Source organism: Chiloscyllium plagiosum, unplaced genomic scaffold, assembly GCF_037043375.1.
Source record: "Chiloscyllium plagiosum isolate Xiang-an unplaced genomic scaffold, Cpla_swu_hap1 HiC_scaffold_11, whole genome shotgun sequence".
NCBI lineage: Eukaryota > Metazoa > Chordata > Chondrichthyes > Orectolobiformes > Hemiscylliidae > Chiloscyllium > Chiloscyllium plagiosum.
In genome coordinates this window covers 70579598-70605399 of record NW_028270149.1, presented here as the reverse complement: position 1 = coordinate 70605399, position 25802 = coordinate 70579598, and the positions used below count along the sequence as shown (strand labels likewise).

Below are 25802 nucleotides of genomic sequence, written 5' to 3'. Positions count from 1 at the left end.
TCTGCGAGAACTCTATTTACATTATTGACTCATCTATGTACACATTTCCCGAGTGATATGACAGAGCTTCTGATCCTTTCCAGTTTACTTGATTTAATTATGCCACTCCATGAAGTCAATCTCCGTACTCTGCACATCTTTGGCATATTCATATAATCAGGCTGCCATTCAGCCCCCATTTGTGTTTTGTAGCCGACTTTTGTAGCCAAGCTAGTATTGCTAGTTGCTTGAGCAATGAATAAAGCTGATTATTTTCATATTCTGGATAAGTGGTGCTGGAAGAGCACAGCAGTTCAGGCAGCATCCAAGGAGCTTCGAAATCGACGTTTCGGGCAAAAGCCCTTCATTTTCATAGTTAACTTCACATTTCTTGCAAAGAGATTTATCCAATGAGACTGAAATTAAAATAGTTATTTGGAGTCTAAAGACTTTGAACTGTGAGTGCAAATTTGCCACTTACAGGAAAATAAAAATAGCTTTTTTATCTTTCCCTCCTGAACCATTTCTAAGCCCCAAGTTATAAGGTTCAGTCTGAAGCATGAACAGAATTTTACCAATAAAACATTAAAGACTCTGTTGAACAAATCCAATCTTTGCTGTCCTTTGTAGATAAGGAGTGTATGGAGACACTGCTGTAATTGTCTTCTGAATTAGTTAATGACGAGGTGGTAGAAAAATAACATAAGACTATTCTTGCACGTTTGTTACAAACTTTATTAATCCATGCAGTCCAACATTATACATTTTTCAGATAACTATAAATTCATGCAGTTAAACTATCCTGATACTATATAGTGCACACAGCTTGGTTCTTTCCAAAGCAATGTGCATGATTTAAATGTACTGATACTATATAGAAGGCTGTGAATTACAATACAGACATATCTGTTATGCCATCTGCACTCCTGCAATTGGATGTGTGCTCAGTTAATCTTTTAAAAGTTGAATGAAGCACGGATGCTAAGGGGTGCAGTGGTGTATTGCATGAGTACTAGACCTTTACATTATTTGTGAACCACATGGTGTTTCAGAAAGCTACATTAACCTAAGGAGACAATTAGGGGGATGAGCCAATCAAAGCAAACCAAATGTGATATGAACAGATTACCACAGCCTTGTGAGCCTGCCTGCTTGCCTTGTTTAATTGGATTGCGAGGTTTCTTGCCCATAATTGGTCTGTTTTGGGAAGATCACTGCAGGGCAATTGTTTCCCACACACTGCTAGATTGTGATCCTCACTTGACCACAAGCCAGAAGCCAGAAGCCTGCCCTAAATTGCTATCATTTTGAATTCTTTTGAGTGTTCGATGGATGAGTCTGTTACAGAGCAAAAGACAGAAGTGCACTTTGCAGTTCATGAGGGACATTTATTTCTAGACATTGGAAAAACCGAATATTCATTTGTATTAAATATCCTTGATTTTACATAGAACGTACTTTATGTCTTAACTTCTCTGGGCTTGGAATTCTGAAGTACTGTCAAAAAATGACTCATCCAGTGGATTTGAGCCTGAGTCACCTTCCAAGTTTGCTGGTTACAAAAATAACTTCAATCATATCTCTTGCTGAAAATCACACAACTCTGACTTACAGTCCAAAAGGTTTATTTGGAAGTACTAGCTTTTGGAATGCTGCTCCTTCATCAGGTGACTATAATCTGGTGTTGTGTGATTTTTAACTATGTCCACGCCAGTCCAACACCAGCATCTCCACATCATTTCTGTTGCTAACAAAGACACCAATCACAGTGGTTTAGAAATCTTGATGGCTTATCCAGTTTTAATACATTTCAAAACACTAGCACATTCTTCAGTAGAAATATAATGGCTCTTAATTCCTCACCAATAAGGAGAGCTGAACTGTTTGCATTTTCAAATGCTTCCATAAGCATTATACAAAAATGCAACACACTACACTGCCTAAAGGAAAACTTGTTTGCATTGTGATGATGGACCTTTGGTAACATAAAGGGATTTTTTATTTCAGCTCAGTCTCTTGACTCTGGCAAATATTACTGCACTTCTACAGAACGTTGCTAATTGCTGAAGGATGCAATTCAAATAGTTCTAATTTTTTAAAAAAAACGTGGGTCTGTTAGATATCCACAAAATGCTCCACTTTAACAGCACTATTATTGCGAAACGAGCCTATTCACTGTGATCCACTTTTTATTTACTATCCCTGACTTGTTTCAACCTATTTTTCAGTAATTCAGTTACTGAGACAGCTTGGTTACCTGCAGTGAACATAGTCTGGTATGTGCACAACGCATATTTCATTAGATTTGAGAATGATCAAGGTGGGTTAAATTTATTGCTGGTCTAATGGTTTCTTGTCTCCACTTACTGGTAATCCTTTATGACAGGTGATTTTAAGTGTAATAGTGAGGCTCTAAATCAAAATAATAAGATCAAGTATTATTAAAAACATACCAGTAGTTTTAATAAAACCTGCATTTTCTAGTAATTATAAATGGCTCTGGGCTGCTAACAGAGGATTACTTTCTAGATATTTTTAATCAAACTGTTATGACCCACCTCTGAAGTAGATGGGACTTGAATGTAGGTCTTTTGGCTCAGAGGTAGGGACAGCAGTGCTGCAGCACAAGATCCTCAAAGGATTTACTTCCTACAGAAGGCAAAATCAGACAGGCAGTGAAACAGCAGCCCATCAGATCTTGACAATTTCTCATTAAAATTATCTTACAAATAATCCACAAATTCTGCTGCTAAAACTAGTTATGTATAGCTCAGTCTGCCCCTATTACAGCCATAAAGTGTAATTGCTTGTTCGCCTAGGCTAATGAGAGACTAACTGCTTTTAGCAGATCATCAAGTCAATTGGAGGTCATAGGAAAGTCATTTCTCTTTGTGTCGGCAATGATTGACTTTACTTCTCTTAAAAGAGCCTTATTTTGTGACATATGAAGTGTGACAGTCATTGAAAAATATGCAAAGTTGAGAGAAGCAAAATTTTATCTTTTTTTATGATGAGATAAATTTATTAATTCTGTGGAATCATAAAGACACTATTCTAAGTATAAAACGTTCCGCAATGATTCACCAATGTGTAATGCATACGGAAAATACTAATGGATTATGATGTTTGTGGTTTGAAATCTCAGATTAGGAATGCAATACATTTACAATGAAGATGATCTTGTTTTCTTAAGCTGTACAGTGAGACACTAAATATAGCACCACAAGTGGTAGAAAAGATGATTTTCCATTAGCAAATTATGATTAAGTACATATATATTTTATAACTTGTGCCCTGCTGCTTAAAGAGAACCTTTATGTGGACAACATGAAAAATTCTATGATTAATGCTTACAGAGTTTAATATTTAAAAGAAAAAAATACATAATGATTTTTGTTGCGTGGGTGTAGTTTGTTCATAGTGACCTATGTTGATATTCTCCACAGGACTAAATTACTTTCAGAGCTTGAGAAATTATCACATAATTTAATGTCTTTTCTTATTAGAAGACTTTGGCAACAGCACAGAAAGTTTATATTGAAAGCAAAAATCTGAAATTGATGATGGCAATTCTTCTTGATCAGAATATTAGGTGTTTGATATTCAATTTAACCCACTAACTTGGGGTTCACTAAGGAACAATAGCTCTCAGCCATAAACTAAACATATTCCCACACAATTAATCAAATGTTAATTCTTACAGAAACTGAATAAAATGATGTCCAAAAGGTGCAAAGTCTGATCTTGCTTGCAATATTCTAAAAGGAAAGTGGAATGTTGGAATTCCTTGTTTTATTAGAACAGTTAATTGATAGTTTTAACATTGTTGGTGATCAGATTCAAAGATCTAGGCATTTGGAGGGCAGAGCAGCTAAAGGCGCTGCAATAGACACTGTAGACTGCTGACACACTTACTGCAGAGAACTGATTTTATACCCTCCCCAGGATGCGTGCAACCCACCAGTTGCATGGCATAATAATCCGGCAGATAACACGGCAGCCTCGGTAGTGGTAAGGGTATGGCATATAGCCACCAAGAGGTTCACAGACTCGCTGGCAATATTGATGTCCACGACGACACAGAGCACAACAGAATCCATTCTGGTCATACCAAGGATCAATGTAAAGTCCATGTTCTGTCTGCGAAAATAGAAACATATTAAAACTCTTTCAGCTGTTGAGTAAATAAAAGCGTCATTTTGCTTTCAGTATTGCATATAGGAAATACCAGTTTAACATATTAAAGATCTTAGAGCTATGTTACTTGATGTCAACATTTTCTATTATGAATTCTTAATGCCCACATTTATAATGGAAAATGCCGATGTTAACATGTAATTATAGGGAGATCCAAGATGGTGGAAAATCAAGTGGGTCTGCCCTGCTGAGCTCTGCACCAGAACCCATACCAAATGGACACTCACCCTCCTTTTCTCACCCATTGTGGTAGAAATTGGTAGTTTTGGACCTCTAGAATTGCTGTATGTTCAGTTTAATTGATTAAGAAAAATGACTAAAGGAAAAGGACAGTGAAGATTGCAACAAGTAGGGCACTACCCTGCAGTTACGGACATGCCCGCGGATGCAGCGTCAGCCTCCATGATTGCCCCAGGGGACTTCCCTGTGGAGCACAGCCTGATCTCGGAATTCGTGAAACTCTGAGAAAAGATCAACTCAGAAATGGAGGAGATGCGGACCAGGCTGGAACTGATCTTGGCCATGCTGCAGAAGGATGACCAGGAGATCCAGCGTCTCGGACAGCATGTCATGGAGGTGGAGCAATGGATCGCGGCTTCTGAAACCATGGCAGAATCCTCGGTGGGTCGGGTCCAGGCCCTGCAACAGCAGGTGCGGGCCTTACTAGAGCAGGTCGACAACCTCGAAAACCTAGGCCGTGGAAGAACATGTGTTTAAATGGGCTGCTGGAATGGGAAGGCGGCCAGCTAATCGGCTTCTTGGAGCAATGGCCTCTGCAGTTTTTGAAGCTGGAAGTCAGAGCGGTCTGGGTGCGGGTCGATTGGGCCCATCAGGTTGCAGTGCACAGGCCTGGGTTGGACCAGTACCCCCGCCCGGTCCAAGTGCGACTCCAGCACTATAGAGACAAGCAAATAGTGCTGGAAGCTTCTGGAGCACTCGGGAAGGATCCACAGGCTCTGATATACAAAGGATCAAGAATTATGTTTTTCCAAGATTTTTCTGCAGCCGTGATCCACAAGAGGTGATGAGGTGAAATGGAAGCTGAGGGACTTGGATATTCAGTACTCTATAAGACATCCAGCAATATCATGTTTCAGCCACGGAGGGTCCGTATTTAATTTTGACTCACTGGAAAGGCAAAGGAATTCGTGGACACATTAAAATAGACTGGCTGGCTCAAATAATATGGACAATGGTGTTTACTTTGTTTTCTCTATAGTTTGCCTGGATTACCTGGTCTTGTTTTTTTCAATATGTGGGGGTCCCTGTTTTTTCTCTTTCTCACTCTTCTCCCTTCTTTCTCCCCTCCCACTGTCCTTTGTCCTTCTATCATTCCCTTTTCATTTCTTTGTTTTAGTATGGGATGGGGGGGGGGGGGTGAATTGGGGAGGCGGGGTAGTTTTTTTTAAGTAGGATTGCCTAGGATCGAAGTATGGATAGGACGGGTTGAATGTCCACTTTTAAGTTTCTTGTTGTAACTTTTTTTTACTTTGTTTTGCCTGGGTTTGGGCACGGCTTCAGCTAGAAGGAGCCATGGAGGGGTTAGTGGGTAGTATGAGCGCCCCCTGTGGGCAAGGGGGAAAGTCTCCTATTATTTGTGTTATATTTTGGTTATTGAAGATGTAGTTGTTAGAAATGTTGATTTGGTAGTTTTTATCATTGTATTTTCAAGTTTATATGAACTGTTTACTGCCTTCACTTGGCGTGCTACGACTGGGGTTCTTCCTCCCGGGGTGGGGGGAGGGTGTGGGGTCATGGACTGTTTCAGACAGCTATGGCTAACCATTCGTTTAAATGGTGCACCTGGAATATCAATGGGAGTCATTCACTGATTAAGAGAACAAAGAACCTTTCAAGCCTTAGAAAAGAAAGAGTTGATGTAGCCTTGCTGCAAGAAACATAGCTAACTGATACAGAGCACTTAAAGTGACAGCAGGGAGTGTTCAGCCGGGTGTTTTTCTCATCCTTTAATTTGAAAAGTAGAGTTACTATACTCATCCAAAAGAATCTCCCATTTCAGCTGTTAGACCAAATTAGGGACAAATATGGTGGTTTATGATCCTTAAAGCTTTAATACATGGAGAGGAGTATGGGATCTTGGATGTATATTGTTCCTCCGGCACACCTCCTCAAATTTTTGACAGATGCACTTTCCAGGCTGATGGTCCTTGAGACACGTCATACAATTATAGGGGAGACTTTCATTGACTTATGGACCCCGAGGTGGACAGGATGCCTAGGGGTCTCGCGGGTATATCCCCGCAATCCAGGCATCTGCTGGACCCGAACAGGGAACTGGGGTTGGTGGATGTGTGGCGTTGTCTTCACCCTGAGGGTAGGGACTTTACCTTTTTCTCTAACCCAGACAGGTGCTACACTAGGATTGACATTTTTTTTTGCCCCATCGACCTTTTTGAATTCAGTGCTGTCTTGCAGAACTGGGAACATAGCCAATTCTGACCACGCAGCAGTATACATAGAGGTTAAGGCCGGTGGTGATGGGACAGGCTTGCGGCATTGGCGCATAGATCCTTTCCTGAAGGATAGGAAGTTTACTGAGTACTCTTTGTGAGAGTTTAAAATTTTTTGGCATATTAATTTGGGTATGGCCAATAACCCATTGGTGCTCTGGGAGACTGCCAAGGTCTATGCAAGGGGTTTGATTATTTCTTACTCGGCGACCCGGAAGTGGTAGAGAGGGCTGCAGCAACATATGCCCAAGGCCCGGCTGAAGGCTCTTTTGACAATCCAAGAGCTACAGGAAGCAGTGAGGCAGCTCCAGAATGGTAAAGCGCCTGGCCCACATGGATTTCAGAGTGGGTTTTATAAGGAGTTTATAAACATGCTGGCTGAGCCAAAGTACAATTATTCGTACATCCTCTCTGAGAGAAGCAACTATTTCTCTTAATCTCAAGAGAGGGAAAGCCCCAGAGGGTTGTACTTTATACAGGCCTATATCGTTACTAAACATGGATTTTAAAATTTTGTCAAAAATGTTGGCGTTGAGGCTGAAGAAGGTCTTGCCCTTCATTGTAAAGGAGGACCAGACAGCCTTTGCTTGGGGGTCGCAGGACTTCTAATAACATTAGAAGAGTATTAAATATGGTTCAGGTATGCCAGCATGGGTCGATTCCAAGCTTGGTAGTCTCTCTGGATGCAGAGAAAGGGTTTGACTGGGTGGAGTGGCCGTAACTCTTGTATGTCCTGGAATGATTTGGTCTTGGAGGGGTCTTTGCCAGGTGGGGGCAGTGTTATATAGTGACCCTAAAGCAGCGGTTCTTGCTAATGGTATAGGGTTTGACAATATTAGTATTGCAGAGGCAGCCCACAACGGTGCCCCCTCTCACTGTTGCTTTTTACGTTGGTGATTGAGCCGTTGGCAGGGACCCCAGTATAACAGCCCCAGAGGTAGGATCAGGAGAGCATAAGATCACCCTTTGTGCAGAGGATGTTCTTATTTTTCTAGCTAACCTGATGATATTTATGCCCCGTGTAATAAAACTGATTAGTCTATTTGGTTCTTTCTCGGGGTATAAAATCAATTTTATGAAATCAGAGGCCATGCCTGTGGGGCATCTTACTAGCATACCCGATCTTAGGGGTGGTATCTGATACCCTTTCCAGTGGTCACAGGGAGGTTTTCTATAATTAGGTATTTTTATCACCCTGGCCTTCGATCATTTATATAAAGCTAACTTTGTGCAGTTGCCAGAGAAGATCAGATAGGACCTTCAGTGCTGGGAGGACCTTCCGATATCCTGATTGGGTAGAATAGGTCTGGTCAAAATGAATGTTCTTCCTCGTTTATTATATCCCATGTGAATGCTCCCTTTGATGCTGCCCAATGCTCCCTTTGAGGCTTAACAGTTGGCTTGGTTCTTTTATCTGGTGTCGTAGATGGTCTTGCCAAATTGCAGCCTCCACAGGGGATAGGGGGGGTGGATTTTCCAGATTTTAAGAAATATCAATTGAGTTCCTTATTATCCTATGTGGCGGATTAGGCTTGCCAAGACCTGTGTTCAATTTGGCTGGACATCGAGGCCTTCCAGATAAAATGCCCCCTCATTAATTTGTTGTTTATAGACAAGATGAGGACTGTTATGGGCCTTTGCAGGAATCCGATTGTCCTTAATACAGTTAAAGACTGGAGAATGATGCAACAAAGTGAGGGCAATTTACGAAAAACTTCCCTTTTCACTCCTACAATAGGAATGTTAGGATTCCAAACAGGATCAATGGATCCCAGCTTTAGGCTCTGGGAGTCGAGAGGAGTCTCCAGATCTTTTGGGAGATCTATTTGACAGGGAGGTTATGATGTCTTTCGAGCAGCTGAGCCAGAAACATGAACTATCTAGGAGGGGCCCCTTTCGTTATTTTCAGAATACGGACTTTACTCAGAAGAAGACAACATTAATGGTTAGTTCCCATAAGTCTGAGGTGGAGTTGAGAGTACTCTCTTGGTCAGCACCCTCCATCGTTTATTAGGAGGTAGTGTTTCGAAGGACATTGAGCGGCTGTGTGGAATCTGGACTCAGGAATCGGGGGTGGAAATCTCGTCAGAGGCTTGGGTGGATATTTGGGAGAATGTAAGGAAGATTTCGATTTGCAATAGGTTGCGTGCTGTGCAATTGAAGGTATTCCACAGGGTTCATTTGGCACCGGAGCGGCTTGCAAAATTTAACACAGGAGCACCCCAATGTAGAATAGATATTATACTCTTATTGATTGCTTGTGGTCATGCCACAAACTTCGTAGGCATTGGGGTGCTATAGCGAGTGTTTTGGAAGGTGTCTTGGGAACCGAGGTCAAGGTAGATTCAGTGTCCCTCCTCTTGGGTTTGCCGAATCTCCCCTCTTTGGACACGCATGGGAAGAAACTGTTTAATATTTTTTCATGTTGTGTGAGGAAGAACATCCTGATGAGCTGGGTGGCGGAGAACCCCCCAGGACTTTCGGCATGGCATAGGTTAGTTATGGAGCACATCCCCGTGGACAGACTTACAAGTATGGTGCACCAGAAAATGGAATTCTTTAATAGGATGTGGTGGCCCTTTTTGAACTATATATCTGCAGGCTTATTGGTTATATTGGTCAGGCCTTTGTGTAGCCATGAGGGCTGTGCCCGGAGGGCCAGAGGCCCTGAGGTGAAGAACAAATACGGGTCTGCCTACTGATGCTCCTGGTGGTGGGGAGTTTTGGTGGGATTGTGCTTAGTGCTGCAACGTACTTAATTTAATTTGCCTTGCTTCAATTTGGTCTACTTTAGGTCTTTGTTTTGATTTACTTATTTATTGAATTGTAGTTTGCGTACGTTTTTTTTCTCTTTTTTCTTACTTCGAAATTGTTTGTGGAGTAGAGTAGTAATTTGTTTATTGTTATTGTTGTTATATTATAAGATTGTTATACTATTTTGTAGTAATTTTCTAATTTTGTAAAAAATTCAAAATCTTTTTAGACTCATAATTTTAAAATCGAGACTAAATTAAAACGCTATGCACTAGCCCCATTATTCTCTAATTACGTTGAAGACTGTACTTTACCTTCAATTCCCATCTACCAATCATTGGTAGTTACACTAAGAGTTAGTACTCCATGCCTAGAATTGTCATATAAATACTTACCTGGTTTATTTAACCCTACCCTTTTTGCTACTTTAATGAAATTGCTAACTCATTGTACTTCACTCACATCCTAATATAATCAAAAGTTTCTCCCAGTCTTAGATAATGTATGACAATCTTTAGGTTTATCTATGTAAGGAATTAGTCATAGTGGAAGTGGGCCAATGTGGTGAGAGGCTTGAGCAAAACAATTTCAAAGGGACAGAGCTTATCTAATCATCATCATTTTTCCTTCAATTTGTCTTGTCTGTGCACACAATAACAGCCCAAGCCAATCTAATTTATATCTAATGAGACAGTCGAGTGTCCCTTTATCTGTTTTGAAAGTGATACAAAATAACATTATCTTCTGCAAGATTTCATCCATTATTTTCTACAGATGATTCTTCTTCTCAAAAATTATCTTGAATTTTACTTCACAGATGCATTACTTAGAAAAAGCCAAGACTGCTGATTGGCTTGACTTTCTCATGACTTGAAAGTAAAAATAAATAAACCTTTGGAAAAAAAAAACAAATATGACTGAATTGAGTTTTGCTCTGACTCAGTGAAATATATCTGTCAAACCATAGTGCTTATCTTGCCCAGCTTATATTGAAATAGCTGTAAATAAAGGTTTTATTTAATGCACAGCAATCATGAAAAAAAGCTTTCATTCGAGAGAGTGCTTTATCCAGACTACAATCTCTCTGCTATAAGTAATCTTACCTTTATTTCATCAACATTGCTGCGTTCCCCTTCTGAAGGTTCCCCTCTTGTACTGTACTGAGTGACCATCTTTCGCCTCTCTAACATCCCTGTGTTGAAATTAAGCTCCCATTTGAACATCACAGGAACAGGACTTGAGAATTCATCTCACAAGCCTGTTTATCGTTTAATTAGATTGTAGATGATCTAGATCTTAAACTGCACATACTAGGGCGAGTTCCAGATCAGTTAATATCCCCATGGAGCTATCAGTTCAGTTTAGGCATTTTGATTGACTTAGCTTCAACACTTTAATGGGAGACAGGTCCTGATTTCCTCTACAATTTGCATGTACCTGCTGACTTCACCTTGCACTGTTCTAATTTTAAGCCTTGTGCTCTGCGACCCCACTAGATTTTGTGCACCTTTCCAAAAATCAGAGCACCCCTAGAATGCAGAATCACGTTAATTTTTGTCTGTGTATCTTTATGCTTTAGTTTATGGAACATATTTTCAATAACATGTGACTGACATGAAGAGTTTGCTGATTCTGACAGAACGAGGGAACTATAGTCGCATTGTCTGACAACATTATTAATCTGAGTTACAGTTATTCAGACAAATTAAAGTTGAAGATTCTTAATTGTCCTCTGAAGTAACAAAATCAAACTGCTCAGTGGTTCAAGATAAGTACTCACCACCACCTTCTATGGGCAATAAATGTTAGCCTTTTCAGCAACACCTGCATCCCTAAAATGAATTTAAAAATTGCTATGATTATCCCAGTAACTATGTTGAAGAAATTCTCAAGGTTGGAATGGCCTCTTTGTCTTCTGCAATAACCACCTTTTGGACCAGGCTTTTGATCATCGTCTCTGAAGAGTTTCTTAAGTCACTTGCTGACAAACTTGTTTAATAACACTTCTCTGAAGCACCTTGGGAGGTTTTACTATGTTAACGGGGCAATTTAAATGCAAACTGTTGTTTGCACCATATTTCAGCCAGAGAATTTCTGAACACAGTCCCTGAACAAACCCCACAGGACTAAATTTTCAATAGAGTTCTTCATGCAAAAGCATCTTATGCTATATAATTCAAAATGAAGGCAGTCTTCAGTTCCATACCTGTATTGATGGAGAGCAGTACTCTGAAAAATAGCACTCCTGAAGTCTGGCATAACATATGATACTACTTTTTGTGGCAGGGGAAATAATTTTTACTGAAGTGCATGTGAGTCTTATTTTTAACAGTTATTGCCAAAAAAAAGGTAATAGGTTTCCCTCTGAGGTAATTTTAAAAGATAGCTGTTCAGAAAAATAATAAAGAACAATAAACAAGAATCAGTTCCTTGGCAGCAAGTTTTAGCAACATTTATCGCTCAATGTTTTTGCTTCTCAACCGGTTTTCTTAATCAAGAATGCAAGTAAATCTAATTCGTAAGCCATAACAAGGCTTTTTCAATGTAATGGTAGATTTGTGATATAGAGCGAGACTCTGGTCCAGAATAGATTTTTACAGATTAGATTATGATGGTGTGGAAACAATATTGGTTGAAACAGGTAAATGTAGTCTAAAATCTCACAATGCAATTTACACAGAAAGAGCAACCTGGCAGAGATTAATCTCAACCTTTGGAAAGCCAGGATGCTCCATTTTCCAGGAAATATATGTAAATGTAAAGAAGAAAAATGGAACAATGTGGAAAGTTATCCACTTCAAAAAATATGAAGTGAAATCATAAATCCCAGAACTAGACGAGCTAATGGATAACTCTAAGGCATTTTTCACTAAGTGGATAATTGGACAAGAACAAAGGAATTAAAAAAAGGAGGAACTCACTTTACACAAAATGATAACCAATAGAGTCTTGAAATAACTATTACAGGAGAACAGAAAGATTTGATTCAACTTGGACTGATTCTGTTTAATTAAAGAAACTGAATTTTCAATGGAGTTTGTGTTGAGAAATGTGGAGAGAAATGTGTTTGTGTAGAGCATCTCCAGGAGTGCCTTGCACATCGAACTGAACTCGCTGGGGATAGGCAGTGTAACAGGCCACTATCTGTGTGTCTCACGTAACATCTCCAATAGGATCAGTAAAGAGTGCCCCAGAATTAAACTAGAAGTAACACTAGACTAAGACAGTTCTCCATCATTATCTGAAAACAACTTGAAAATTCGACTTTTGCTGAGATGTTTTTGACATATTTACAACTTCAATCACAACACTATACGCAATATCCCAAAGACATTAAAATAACAAGGTACACGTGTGAAAATAGATGTCAAGGTCTTCCAATTAAAAACCAAATACCTTTAATATTCAGCCTTGACAGAGGATGAAGCTTGACATGTAGTGGGAGAGTGAATTCAGAATCACAGAATGATTACAATACAAAAGGAGGCCATTTAGCCCATCGTGCTTGCGCCAGTTCTATCACCACGTGCCAAACTCCTGCCCTTTCTCTGCACACCATTACCATCCAGAAAAACATTCAATGCCTTCTCTTGAATATCTCAATTTCACCAGCCCTGTTTCCAGGCAATGCATTCCACACTAAGGTGTGGACATTGTTCAAAGAACTGTTGTAGAATGGGACCATACACTGGCCATCTGTTGAGGCAGCATTCTCCTATATTTGCATGCTTGGCATTTGCTTTCTGTGCAGCCTGAATTTCCTTGAGCCTGTGATGTAGCTGGTAGGGATTTGATGTCCTAAAAAAGACAGGATTCCAAGAAAGAATCCTGGTTTTTATTTTCAGAGTCTGTCTGCTTTATGCTCTGCCAGTCTCACTTACCACTGAGGTGTGGCTGCCTCGAGATTTTCCTTCTGTGTTTGACAGTTTTCTCTCTGTAGTTGGTCAGTCCTCATCTGAAAGTGCAGTGGTCTCTTTTATTTACCTTTTTTTAATCACTGCTCTTTTCCTCCCATTTCATTGTACTGCTACTTTGTTCTCTTGCCCTGTTTAATGCGGGAACATGGCTGCTGCTGTTGCTTGTCTTTGTTTTAAATGTTCATGCCAATTCTGGCCCCACTGGACAGTTCCTGTTGCTCCCAGCAATATCTTTGTTGGTGTGCTTAAGAGATGGGTTAACAAGCCCTGTTCCGCATCAATGGTCAGGGAAGGGGGAATATTACCTGGGCCCTTTATTCCAGGAGGTGGCCATACCCCCCGGGATAGAATCAAATTACTGCGGATGCTGGAATCTGAAACCAAAAGAGAAAATGCCTGGAAAATCTCAGCAGGTCTGGCAGCATCTGTAAGGAGAGAAAAGAGCTGATGTTTCGAGTCTAACTGACCCTTTGTCAAACCCCTCAGGATAGGGTCTTCTTACTTGGTCAGTGGTCAGGGAAAGGAAGATGTGAATGCAGTTGAGCCAAGTAAAAGGACCCAGGAGCACAGGAGTGTCAATCTCTACAATTGTCCAACAGATCTGAGGTTTTCTCAGCTTGCTTGGATGAAGGTTATGGCTACAGGGTGGATGAGCTTACTGGCCTTGACACTATGGGATAGGAAACCATTCAAGAAAGGCAAGTAAGAAGGAAAGTAGTGGTGGTCGGGGTCTGTATAGTGAGGGGCACTGATTATTGACTTCAGGAAGCAAGGTGGAGGACTCACCCCTCGCCACATCAATGGTGCTGAGGTGGAGATGGTCAAGAGCATCAAGTTCCCAGGAATGATGATCATCAATACTCTGTCCTGGACCACCCATGCTGATACGATGGTCAAAAAGGTGCAACAATACTTCTTCTTCCTTAGGAAATTTGGCATGTCCCTTGTCAACCTTTACAGATGCACAATAGAAAACATTCTATCGGGATGCATCACAGCTTGGTACGGCAATTGGTCTGGCCATGACTGTAACAAACTACAAAGAGTTGAACACAGCCCTGACCATCATGCAAGTCAACCTTCCATCCACTGACTCCATCTATACGGTTACTGCTGCAATAGGCAGACAACGTCATCAAAGAACCCTCCAACTAGGTTATAACCTCTTCTAACCTCTTCTATCAGGCAGAGGATACAAAAGCTTAGACACGCTTAGACACAGGTTCAAGTACAGCTTCTTCCCCATTGCTATTAGACTTCTGAATGGACCTTACAAATTGCAAGTCTAATGTTGACCTTATTTTTTGTACTCCTTCTTTGCATCTTTGTATTCCTTGCTCTGTTCAATCACCCTATGATCTTTGTGTCTTTATATGTTATGATCTGCGGTACTGTACGCAAAACAAAACATTTCACTGTAATTAGGTCCATGTGACAATAATAAATCAAATTAAATCAAATCAAAAAAACTGTTCTCTGCAGCAAAGACTTGTGAATCCAAACAGTTATGCTATCTGCCTGGTGACAGGGTTCTGGGCTGGCAATGAATTTGCAGTGGGGAGGGGGAGATCCAATGCTTGTGGTCCATGTTGATCCCAGTAACACGTGTAAACCAGAAAGATGTTCTACTGGCAGAGAGTGAGAAGTTTGGTGCAAAGTTACTAAACCCAACCTCATAGATAAAAATGCCTGGATTACTATCCGAGCAATAATTGGTCTAGAATTATTAAAAGAAGTGAGTACATGGCTCAAAGACTGGTTAGGGAAAAGCAGACTGTGGTTTGAGGGGCACTGGTTCTTGTACTGAGGGAAGTCATATCTGCACTGTTGGGACAGTCTATTCCTGAAATGAACCAGGATTGATGATCTTTGCAAGTCACATAACAGGACGTGGCGAGGCCTTTAAACTAGGGGTATGAAGGACCAAGTTTGGGTGTTGTAATAAATCAGGGATGGAGAGCAAAATACCAGAGTGAAAAATGAAGTTCCAAGATGGTGTGAAGGGATAGAGAAAAATCCCACGAATGTATCAGTAGTCAAGACTAGCTGTCAGAAAGATATAAAAAAAGACCTAACTGCCTGCATCAGAATGTGCAAAGCCATTCATAACAAAGTAAATGAATCGATAATGTACACTGAAATGATGCGATCTGATGGCCATTATGGAGATATGGCTACAGGAATATCACGTTTTGGAATCTGAATATTGAGGGCTATACAGCATTCATGAAGCATAGGAAGCTGGGTAACCCTTTGAATAAAATATGATATTGGTGCGATTTGTTATAAATGACTTTGATTGAGGAGACCAGCTGTAGCATCTGTTTTGGGAAATATGTCACTTGTGGGAGTGGTCTATAGGCCCCTGAACAGTAACCACAATGTAGGACAAATCATACAAGAAATAATGGGTGCTTGTGATAAAAGAACTACAATAATTATGAGTGATTTTAATCTACATTCAAATTGGAAAAATCAGGTTGGTAATAGGTATCTCTGTGGAGTTTGTAGAATGCTTGCAAAGTAGTCTCTTTTCCTATGGAAGCAGCACATTTTGGAACTGACCAAAGCATATGTTTGGTATTGTGCAATGTGGCAGGAGTAATTAATGACCTCAGAGTAATGACCTCCAGATAGTGATGATCTTATATTGATTTAGTTTTATGTCAGGTTGAAAGGAGTGGATCTAAGACAAGTACTTTTAACTTTAAAAAAGGGCAACTATGTGGCATGAAAGCTGAACTAGTGAGGGGATAGTGGGCGAGGAGATCTATCAGGAGAGAAGTAGTGGCAGACATTTAAGGGGATATGTCAGAATAAGTACATTCCTATTACAAAAATAAATTCCAAGGGAGCGATCACCATCTATGGTTGACTAAATAAGTTAAAGAGAGCTTCAAACTTAAGGAAAAAGCATATAACTACACAAAACTGAGCGACAGGTCAGATGACTGGTTAGAATTCAAAGTAAGGTTAATCAAATCATAAAAAAATGTACGAAAGCAAACTTGTTAGAAATGTAAAACAGATTGCAAGAGGTTCTAAAGAAATCTGAGAAGGAAAAGGGTAAGTAAGTGTTTGTGCTCTAGAGGGTGAGACTGGGGAGTTAATAATAGATAACAGTGGATAGTAAAGAAATGACAACTGTAATGAATGAATGTTTTGCTTCTGTCTTAATGTTAGAGGATTCAAAGCCATTGCAGCAATACCTATAAATCTGGAGCCTAATGGAGGAGAAGGTCTTGGTGAAATTATAATCATGAGTGAAGTGCTACTGTGCATCGAGTCTCCGAGCCCATACAGAATTCATCTTAGGGTATTAAAGGAGGTGGCCATTGAAGTAGCAAATGTTTTGGTGTTATTTTCCAAAAATCATTAGATTCTGGAAAGGTTCCATCAGACTGAAAAATAACAAATATAATCCCTCTAAGAAAGGAGGCAGGCAGGAATCAGGAAATAATAGGCCAGCTAGCTTGACAGCAGCTGGGTGAAAAGCAGTTAGAATTCATCATCAAGTAAGTTATAACAGAGCAATTAGAAAAGACTTACATTAACTGGGAACTGTCAACATGTTTCTCTGACAGGGAAATTGTATTTATCCAATGTATTAGAATACTTTGAAGGAATAAGATCCAGAGTGGATGTAGGGGAATCCATTGATGCACTTTGCTTAGATTTGCAGAAGACATTTGTCAAGATTCCACATAAAAGTTTATTGAGCAAAGAATCAGCTAATTAGGAAGGGAGTAATATTCCACCATGAATGAAATATTGACTAGCTGACAGAAACACACCACATGTATAAAAAGGTCTGATTCAAGCTGGTAGTATGCCATGCAGGGGTCTATGCTGCACAGACAATATTTTACCATTGAGGACATAGTTGAGGTGCTTGATGAGCAGAATTCCGGGGTACACAGGGATCTGTATATTCTAGTGTATGAGTCACAAAAGTTAGAATGCAGGTAGAACACATAGTCAGAAAAACTGGTGGAATGGTAGCCTTTATTGCATATTGGAATTGAATATAAGACTTTAAGCTTCTGTTATAGAGCACTTCTATGATATTACATTTCAAATACTTTGCATAGTTTTGATTTCTTTTTTTGGAGGCCGTTGAAAGGAAGTTTGCCAGATTGATATCTGGAATGAACAGGTTGTATTAAGATAAAGATTGCACAGGCTGGGGCTTGTTTTCACTTGAGTTTAGAAGAACGAGGAGCTATTTAATTGAACTTTAAAAGATTCTGCATGGTCTTAGCAAGATAGACGTAGAAAGAATGGTTATTCTTGTGGGTGAGTCAAAAGTGAGGCAACACTGTTTTAAAATTAGGTATTGCCTTATTGTTTTCTGACAGAGGATTGTGCTATCTTGGAATTCTCTGCCTCAGAAGGTGACGGAAGCAGTATCACTGACTATTTTTAAGGTGGAGTTTGAATGTGGAACATGAAACAAAGCAGCCATGATTTTATTCCATGGCAGATCAGGCCTGAATGGTCTACTTCTGTTCTTAATTTGTAATTCATATAGTTGTACATTTATTTAGCCATGCATTTTACATGCAGAGCAGGGAGAATCCCCACATGATTGTCTTGGCGTAAATCCTTTTACACATGACCTGAAATTACTTCCTCCGATGTCAGCAGCTATCCTATTGATACTGCTCTGTCGTTTGCAGATCCATTCATCTGGCTTCTGTGCAATCCAGATCTCGCCACCCGCTTCCTGCCATCACTGACCGATGGCCTAGGATTTAGGAACAATTCTAGGCCTCAAGTGGCCATGATTCTGGCAGCAGCCACCATCAACCTGTTGGTGCAGCTATTGAACAGCTCTGCCGGCAAATCACTGACTGGGAGATCTAGGTGGGTAGGATGTCTGTCTCCAGGTTCTCAATCTCAGAGAAGGTCCACTGCTGTCCAGTTATGTGCCTGAGTGGCACTTAATCAAGGGCCTTTCTCCAAGAGACAATAACAAAGAAATCCAAGTTACTCCCCCCCCCCCCCCCCCACAATACTTGAGCAATGTGAGATGTACTCTTGTGAGTGAACAATAACAGATTTTACTGAACAATAGTACATAAAGAGGATAGTAAGAGATGCCATCTTATTTGGAGCCCTACAAAACTAGGCTCTCAGTCCATGTTATCTGGTATCACTATGATCTAGCATTTTTGAAAATGCTGAGTAGCTATTATAAGACGGATGTGGAAGCTTTGGAAAGGATGCAGAGGAGATTTACTAGGATGTTGCCTGGTATGAAAGGAATGTCTTACAAGGAAAGGCTGAGGGCTTTGAGACTGTTCTCGTTAGAGAGAAGAAGATTGAGACGAGACTTAATAGAGACATACAAGATAATCAGAGGGTTAGATAGGGTGGACAGGGAGAGCCTTTTTCCTAGTTTGGGGACAGCAAACACGAGGGGACACAACTTTAAAGTGAGGGGAGATAGGTATAAGACAGATGTCAGAGGTAGTTTCTTTACTCAGAGAGTAGTAAGGGTATGGAATGCTTTGCTTACAACGGTAGTAAATTCGCCAAGTTTAAATGTATTTAAGTCGCCATTGGACAGGCATATGGACGTACATGGAATAGTGTAAGTGGGATGGGCTTCAGATTAGTACGACAGGGCGGCGCAACATCGAGGGCCGAAGGGCCTGTACTGCGCTGTAATGTTCTATGTTCTATGTTCTATACTTACAGTGGAGGTACAATTCCCTGAAGAGATACCACCCATGGTATAGCTAGGCTCTTGAGATGGAATAAAGCAAACCACTCACACAGATCACTTGGGAGTCTTTGGGAGCCAAGTCCACCTTCCTGGCTAATGGCTTCAATTTTTTTTTATTGTTTCAGCAAGAACAGCTTGCTCTGCAGTTCTGTGCACAGGCTGAACACCACATTTCTGATAAGTAATCTCCATTTTTTTGTTCCAGCTACAAAGCTACTTGTAAGAGAGTTGCACTTCACCATAAATTGGGATGCACCTTCTTCTAAATATTTTCTAATCAGCAAAGTCAGCGATGCTATTCACGCCTCTGGAGTAGGTGGGACTTAAACTCCTGGCTCTAAGACAGGGACATTACACTGTGCCACAAGAGCCCTTAAAAACTACACTCTTATTTACACACAACCATCAGCCACTTCCTGTCAGGGAGTTGGACATGGGCCTCGCACATGGCAGACAGTGATAAAAATCCCCATCATAATGTACAGCTTCCCTGTACATTCTAGATCTTACCTAACAACCTGTACAATGCAATATGACATATCTCTAAAGAAGGTTGGATTGAACCCAGTCTTCAAGAGTCCCACTGATGAGAATTGTACTTGTCTGCCTTTTGCTGGCTCTATTACTCTCAAATGGGTTGTCTGGTTAGTACTCAGGCGCCTCCTCTGGTTGCGTTTCTAAAGCATAATTGGCTGATTATGGACATAACCTGGACATTTTGCATAAGAGGTTGTTGAGTCAGGAAGCCTAGGTTCCTGTGTAACAACAGGTTGAATAGAAAATGCCAACAAGAGGTTGTACTTCCGGTTAAGATGTTGGCTGTTTAGTTTGGAGGTCTGTTGCATGTAGAACCTGTGTCTGTTGTATGATATTGAGTGAACTGTTTATTCTGCTAGAGATGGCACTGCTCAGTACTTCCATACTTTCACTTTTCCAACCCCCCAGTCATTATTTCAGCAGTAATTATTTGAAATTTGCTTCTGACTTTCTGTCCATTCTTTGGTTGTGGAGTTGGATCAGCGTGGAGATATCAGCGGAGATATTGGGGCGTGCAGGAACAATTTCAACACTGAAGTGAATGTGCTTCAGGGTTATAGAGATAGAGCTGAAGGAACTTCTGTTTTAAATGGATGCAGAGCTGATAAATCCACCTCAGCCATGCATATTTGTTGCAAGCATCAATAGAGCTGGAGGAGAAAAATCCAGTGGAAATGATTTAATCAGTCACCAGTAAATCTCTTAAAGCCTTGTTCATAGTAAGTTCATTTTAAATGATGCATGACTCAAAATGCAATATTTATGTGTCAGGGTGGAATAGTGCCTTTTTAAGGTTCTAAGATCTAAATTTTGTTCATTGAAGTCAATTAAAGGACATACCTAAAGATAAATAGGGGGATAATTGTTTCTATATAAATCAGTACTGGTAAATTGGTTGTAAATTGCAAATTTCAGGTCAGCTCAGAAAATTGACAGAAATAACTCGTATTTACCTCTCTATGCTTGTAAAGTTTTTTTGCTATTGCAACAAAATATGATGGAACTATGAAAAATGCTCAAAATAGAAACTTATTTAATTTAACTCTATTTAGATGGATTATCAATATATAAATCCAAGTTCACAATTTCTCTTCTTCCTGTCCAGACAGGTATTTATTTTTGCTCACGGTTCCAAAGGCATCAGTTGTCTTCAGTCAAACTGTGGTCAGTCTCTCATGTCTGGGGCTGGGTAGCAATACAGCAGGATTTAACTGGAGTAGGGATAAAAACCTGAGGCTAAGAACAATTGATTTGTTTTCAGTCCTAGCAGGGTACCTGTGTAAAAGATTGAGGAACTGTGAACAAGAAATCCAGCTCAAGCACACTTGGGTCAATTATACAGCCTTAATTAGGGGATCCAAGAATCACCCAATTATAGAATCCCTACAGTATGAAAACTGGCCATTTGGCTCAACAAGTCCACACCGACCCTCCGAAGAGTAACCCTCCCAAACCCACTCCCCTACCCTATTACTCTACATTTACCCTGACAAATGCACATAACCTACACATCCCTGGATGCTATGGGCAATTTAGCATGGCCATTTCACCTAACCTGCACATCTTTGGATTCTGGGAGGAAACTGGAGCACCTGGAGGAAACCCACTTGCGATTGCGGTGGTTCACGGACTTCCAGCCCAACTGCTTGTTCTGTGGCACTGTGGAGTCTATGGATATATATATTGGGTGTGGGCATTTGCACTCCCTTTTTGATTTTCTTAAAAACCTTCTCCTTTGTTTTTGGTTGCACTTCAGCCCCATGCTCCTGATCTTTGGGCACCCGATGCAGAGGGGGGTGGGTAGTTTGTACTGCTGCCTCATAGTGGTAGGTACCTGGGTTCAAGTCCACCCTCAGAGATTGTTGGCAAAATGTTAGGGAGCCATTGCTCAGGAATTCGCACCTCCGTACTCATGGTGACTAGGGTTAGGGATATGCTGGGTAGCAGGGGTCGGGGCTGGACGTTACTGCAGGATATAGCGAGCAGGGCAGTGGTAGATGTCCGGTTCGTGGCCATTGCCATTCGATGCCTTAAAACGGCAGTGTTCGGACCCGACATCGTGCACCAGTTGGAGGATGCTCAGGTGTGCGGTGGAATCCCATCCGCGCTTACCCCTGCCCGGATGGAATTTCACATTTGCCCCAAGGTCCTGTACTTCCTGCAGGAGCCTGTGCTCTGCAACTTGAGCTACCTCAGGAGTTTTAATTTCGCCCCTTTAGGGACGTATCACGGTGCACACCATTCACCTCTTCTCCCTCATCCACCGCCTGGACATGCCTTGGCATATCCATTTGCCACCAGGTGGTGGGGATCCCAGTGGAGGGCTCTCTGCGTGCGGGGATCTGGGGTGGAGGGTGCTGCACGCAGCAGTCCCCTACAACTGCATATTGCAGACCCTCACGGGTCTGCTCCTGGGCCTGACCAAACTGGCCATAAATAGGTCCAGGCAGCGGGGTCATTACGGCTGACTGCCTGCCCCTCTTCCATGGTTATGTTAGAGCCTGGGTGTGTCTGGAGAAGGAGCACGCGGTGACCCCCAACTTCCTTGAGCTGTTCGGGGAGAGGTGGGCACCGGAGGAAGTGGAATGTATTATTTCTCCCTCCAACTCCATTTTGATTTAATCCCTGCCCTGCCTTTCACTTTTTTGATCACACACCATTGCCCTTTTGTGAAGCGCACTGCTTGTCACTGGCCACTCGGGTGTTTCTTTTCTTCCTGGTGGTGGAATATAAATAAAGATTTACAGATTTGTTGTTTTCCACTGTGCCCTACACCTGCACACACACATGGGCGTTAGGGAAGAATAAGCACTACCGCTGTTCGGCGATAGTGTGGGGGAAAAAAAAGATAAAAAACAGGTGGGTCAGACAAAAAAAAAATAAACAGGTGAGTCAGGGGTTCTGTTCACTCTGAGAGCTGCCTCTGAGGGAGCTGGATCAGTGGTGAAGGACTCTCATTTGTTTTAGGGAGAGGACTGACCTCTGTGCTGTCTGGACCACACAGTGAGTAACAGAAAAAGAAAGAAAAAACAGGCCATTTGGCCCCACCAACCCTCTGAAGAGTAACCCTCCCAAACCTATTCCCCTACCCTATTACTTTACATTTACCACTGACTAATGCACCTAACCTACACATCCATGGATACTATGGGCCATTTAGCATGGCCAATTCACCTAACCATGCGCCGCTATCTACACTCCCTGCAGTCAGCCCTGCCCCAGCTCAGGACAACACTCTCCCAGACCTGCAAAGGACCTTTGCTGTTCTTCAAGCTCAGAAGAATTCATACACTGAACAAATATTTTTTCCTAGCCATATCGAGCATCAAAGAAAGTAAGTACAAAAAACTTTCATGTACTCACCTTCACACTCCGGATTCCTCAACCATTCCTGAACCTTCTTGCGACCTCCGAAACTGCATGGGCGCCATGCGGCCGCTGCAGCCACCACCGCCGCGGCGAACGGTGATGTCACTTCCGCCCCCACATCCGCACAGACAACAGCCACCACCGACCATGCAGTCTCTGCGATCGCCGCCCAGACAACCGCCTCCGCGATCGCCGCCCAGACAACAGCCTCCGCGATCGCCACCCAGACAACAGCCTCCACGATCATCAGGAAGACCATTGCCGACAGATATGCTGCCGCCGCGGGATCCACGGCTACCGGGACTAGTGCTGTTTCTGCCCGGCGCGCCACATCCGCCCCCAGAGCTGCCATGCCACAGCCACTTCCGCCCTCAGTGATGTCACTCACCTGCTCAAGGACCACACCGCACACTACGCCACTCCCACGTCGATCTCCGCCCCCATGTTCATCTCCGCCCCACGTTGATCTCCGCCCCCATGACCAACTCTGCTCCCTTGACTAACTCTGTCCCATGACTAACTTCGCTCCCACTCCCAGCTCCAGTCCAACACCAGGTCCTAGCTTCCAGCCCTGCCATATTTTCACCATCCCTCCAGACCTCCCCCTCTCTGAGGATGAATGATCAGTCCTCAGCAGAGGCCTCACCTTCATCCCCCTACGCTCCCGAATCAATGAGTTCGACACGCGGCTAGACATCGAGCATTTCTTCCGCTGCCTTCGTCTCCGTGCCTACATCTTCAACAAGGACTCCCGCCCACCCTCTGACGACCCCTTCTCCCACCTCCAACACACCCCATCCACCTGGACACCCCGTGCTGGTCTCTTACCCGCCCTCGAACTCTTCATATCCAACTGCCGCCGCAACATCGACCGCCTTAACCTGTCCACCCCTCTCACTCACTCCAATCTCTCACCCTCACAACGCGCAGCCCTCCCTCCGCTCCAACCCCCACCTCACCATCAAACCGGCAGACAAGGGAGGCACAGTGGTAGTTTGGTGCACCGATCTTTAAACCGCTGAAGCTAGACGCCAGCTCGCAGACACCTCCTCCTACTGCCGCCTTGACCATGACCCCACCTCCCACCACCAAACCATCATCTCCCAGACCATCCATAACCTCATCACCTCAGGAGATCTCCCATCCACTGCCTCCAACCTCATAGTCCCACAACCCCGCACTGCCCGTTTCTACCTCCTCCCCAAAATCCACAAACCTGACTGCCCCGGCTGACCCATTGTCTCAGCCTGCTCCTGCCCCACCGAACTCATCTCTGCATACCTTGACACTGTCCTGTTCCCCTTAGTCCAAGAACCCCCCACCTATGTTCGGGACACCACCCACGCCCTCCACCTCCTCCATGATTTTCACTTCCCCGGCCCCCAACACCTTATCTTCATGATGGACATCCAGTCCCTGTACACTTTCATCCCCCATCACAAAGGCCTCCGCTTCTTCCTCTCCCGCCGACCCAACAAGTACCCTTCCACTGACACCCTCCTTCGACTGACTGAACTGGTCCTCACTCTTAACAACGTCTCCTTCCAATCCTCCCACTTCCTCCAAACCAAAGGAGTAGCCATGGGCACCCACATGGGCTCCAGCTATGCCTGCCTCTTCGTCGGATATGTGGAACAGTCCATCTTCCGCAGCTACACTGGCACCACCCCCCCACCTTTTCCTCCGCTACATCGATGATTGTATTGGCGCTACCTCGTGCTCCCACGAGGAGGTTGAACAGTTCATCCACTTTACTAACATCTTCCACCCCGACCTCAAATTTAGCTGGACAGTCTCAGACTCCTCCCTCCCCTGCCTAGACCTCTCCATTTCTATCTTGGGCGACCGACTCAATACAGACATTTACTACAAACCGACCGACTCCCACAGCTATCTAGATTACACTCCTCCCACCCTGCCCCCTGTAAAAATGCTATCCATATTCCCAATTCCTTCGCCTCTGCCGCATCTGCTCCCAGGAGGACCAGTTCCAATACCGAATAACCCAAATGGCCTCCTTCTTCAGCAATTTACCCTCCGACGTGGTCGACGATGCTCTCCACCACATCTCCTCCACTTCCCGCACCTCTGGCTTTGAACCCAATCCCTCCAATCGCCACCAGGACAGAACCCCACTGGTCCTCACCTTCCACCCCACCAAGCTCCGGATACATCGTATCATCCTCCGTCATTTCCGCCACCTCCAAACAGACTTCACCACCAGGGATATATTTCCCTCCCCTCTCCTATCAGCGTTCCGGAGAGACCACTCCCTTCGCGACTCCCTCATCAGGTCCACACCCCCACCAACCCAACCTCCACTCCCAGCACCTTCCTCTGCAATCGCAAGAAGTGCAAAACTTGCGCCCACACCTCCCCCCTCACCTCCCTCCAAGGCCCCAATGGATCCTTCTATATCCGTCGCAAATTCACCTGCACCTCCACACACATCATTTACTGTATCCGCTGCACCCGATGTGGTCTCCTCTATATTGGGGAGACAGGCCGCCTACTTGCGGAACGTTTCAGGGAACACCTCTGGGACACCCGCACCAACCAACCCAACCGCCCCGTGGCTGAACACTTTAACTCCCCCTCCCACTCCGCCAAGGACATGCAGGTCCTTGGCCTCCTCCATTGCCAGACCCTGACCACAATACGCCTGGAGGAAGAGCGCCTCATCTTCCGCCTAGGAACCCTCCAATCACACGGGATGACCTGTCGATTTCTCCAGCTTCCTCATTTCCTCCCCCCCCCACCTTATCTCAGTCCCAACCCCCAGATTCAGCACCGCCCTCTTGACCGCAATCTTCTTCCCGACGTTTGCGCCCCCGCCCCCTCTCCGGC

The 25802-nt window shown here is 43.0% G+C and overlaps 1 protein-coding gene across 2 annotated transcripts in view; it reads right to left on the bottom strand.

Moving 5' to 3' along the window:
- Positions 1-690: 690 nt before the first annotated feature.
- The window catches only part of tnmd (tenomodulin), a 202964-nt gene continuing 177852 nt past the window's right edge, over positions 691-25802 (bottom strand). The window contains exons 7-8 of one of the 2 annotated variants that reach the window (XM_087991783.1): positions 3895-4119; positions 691-2628 (exon numbers count right to left, since the gene is read on the bottom strand). In XM_087991783.1, the coding sequence (XP_087847909.1) occupies positions 3910-4119 (210 nt within the window). In that variant the 3' untranslated portion in view covers positions 691-2628; positions 3895-3909. Of the gene's footprint in view, positions 4120-25802 lie in introns of both variants that reach the window. The other variant, XM_043704491.2, reaches the window with a different exon arrangement.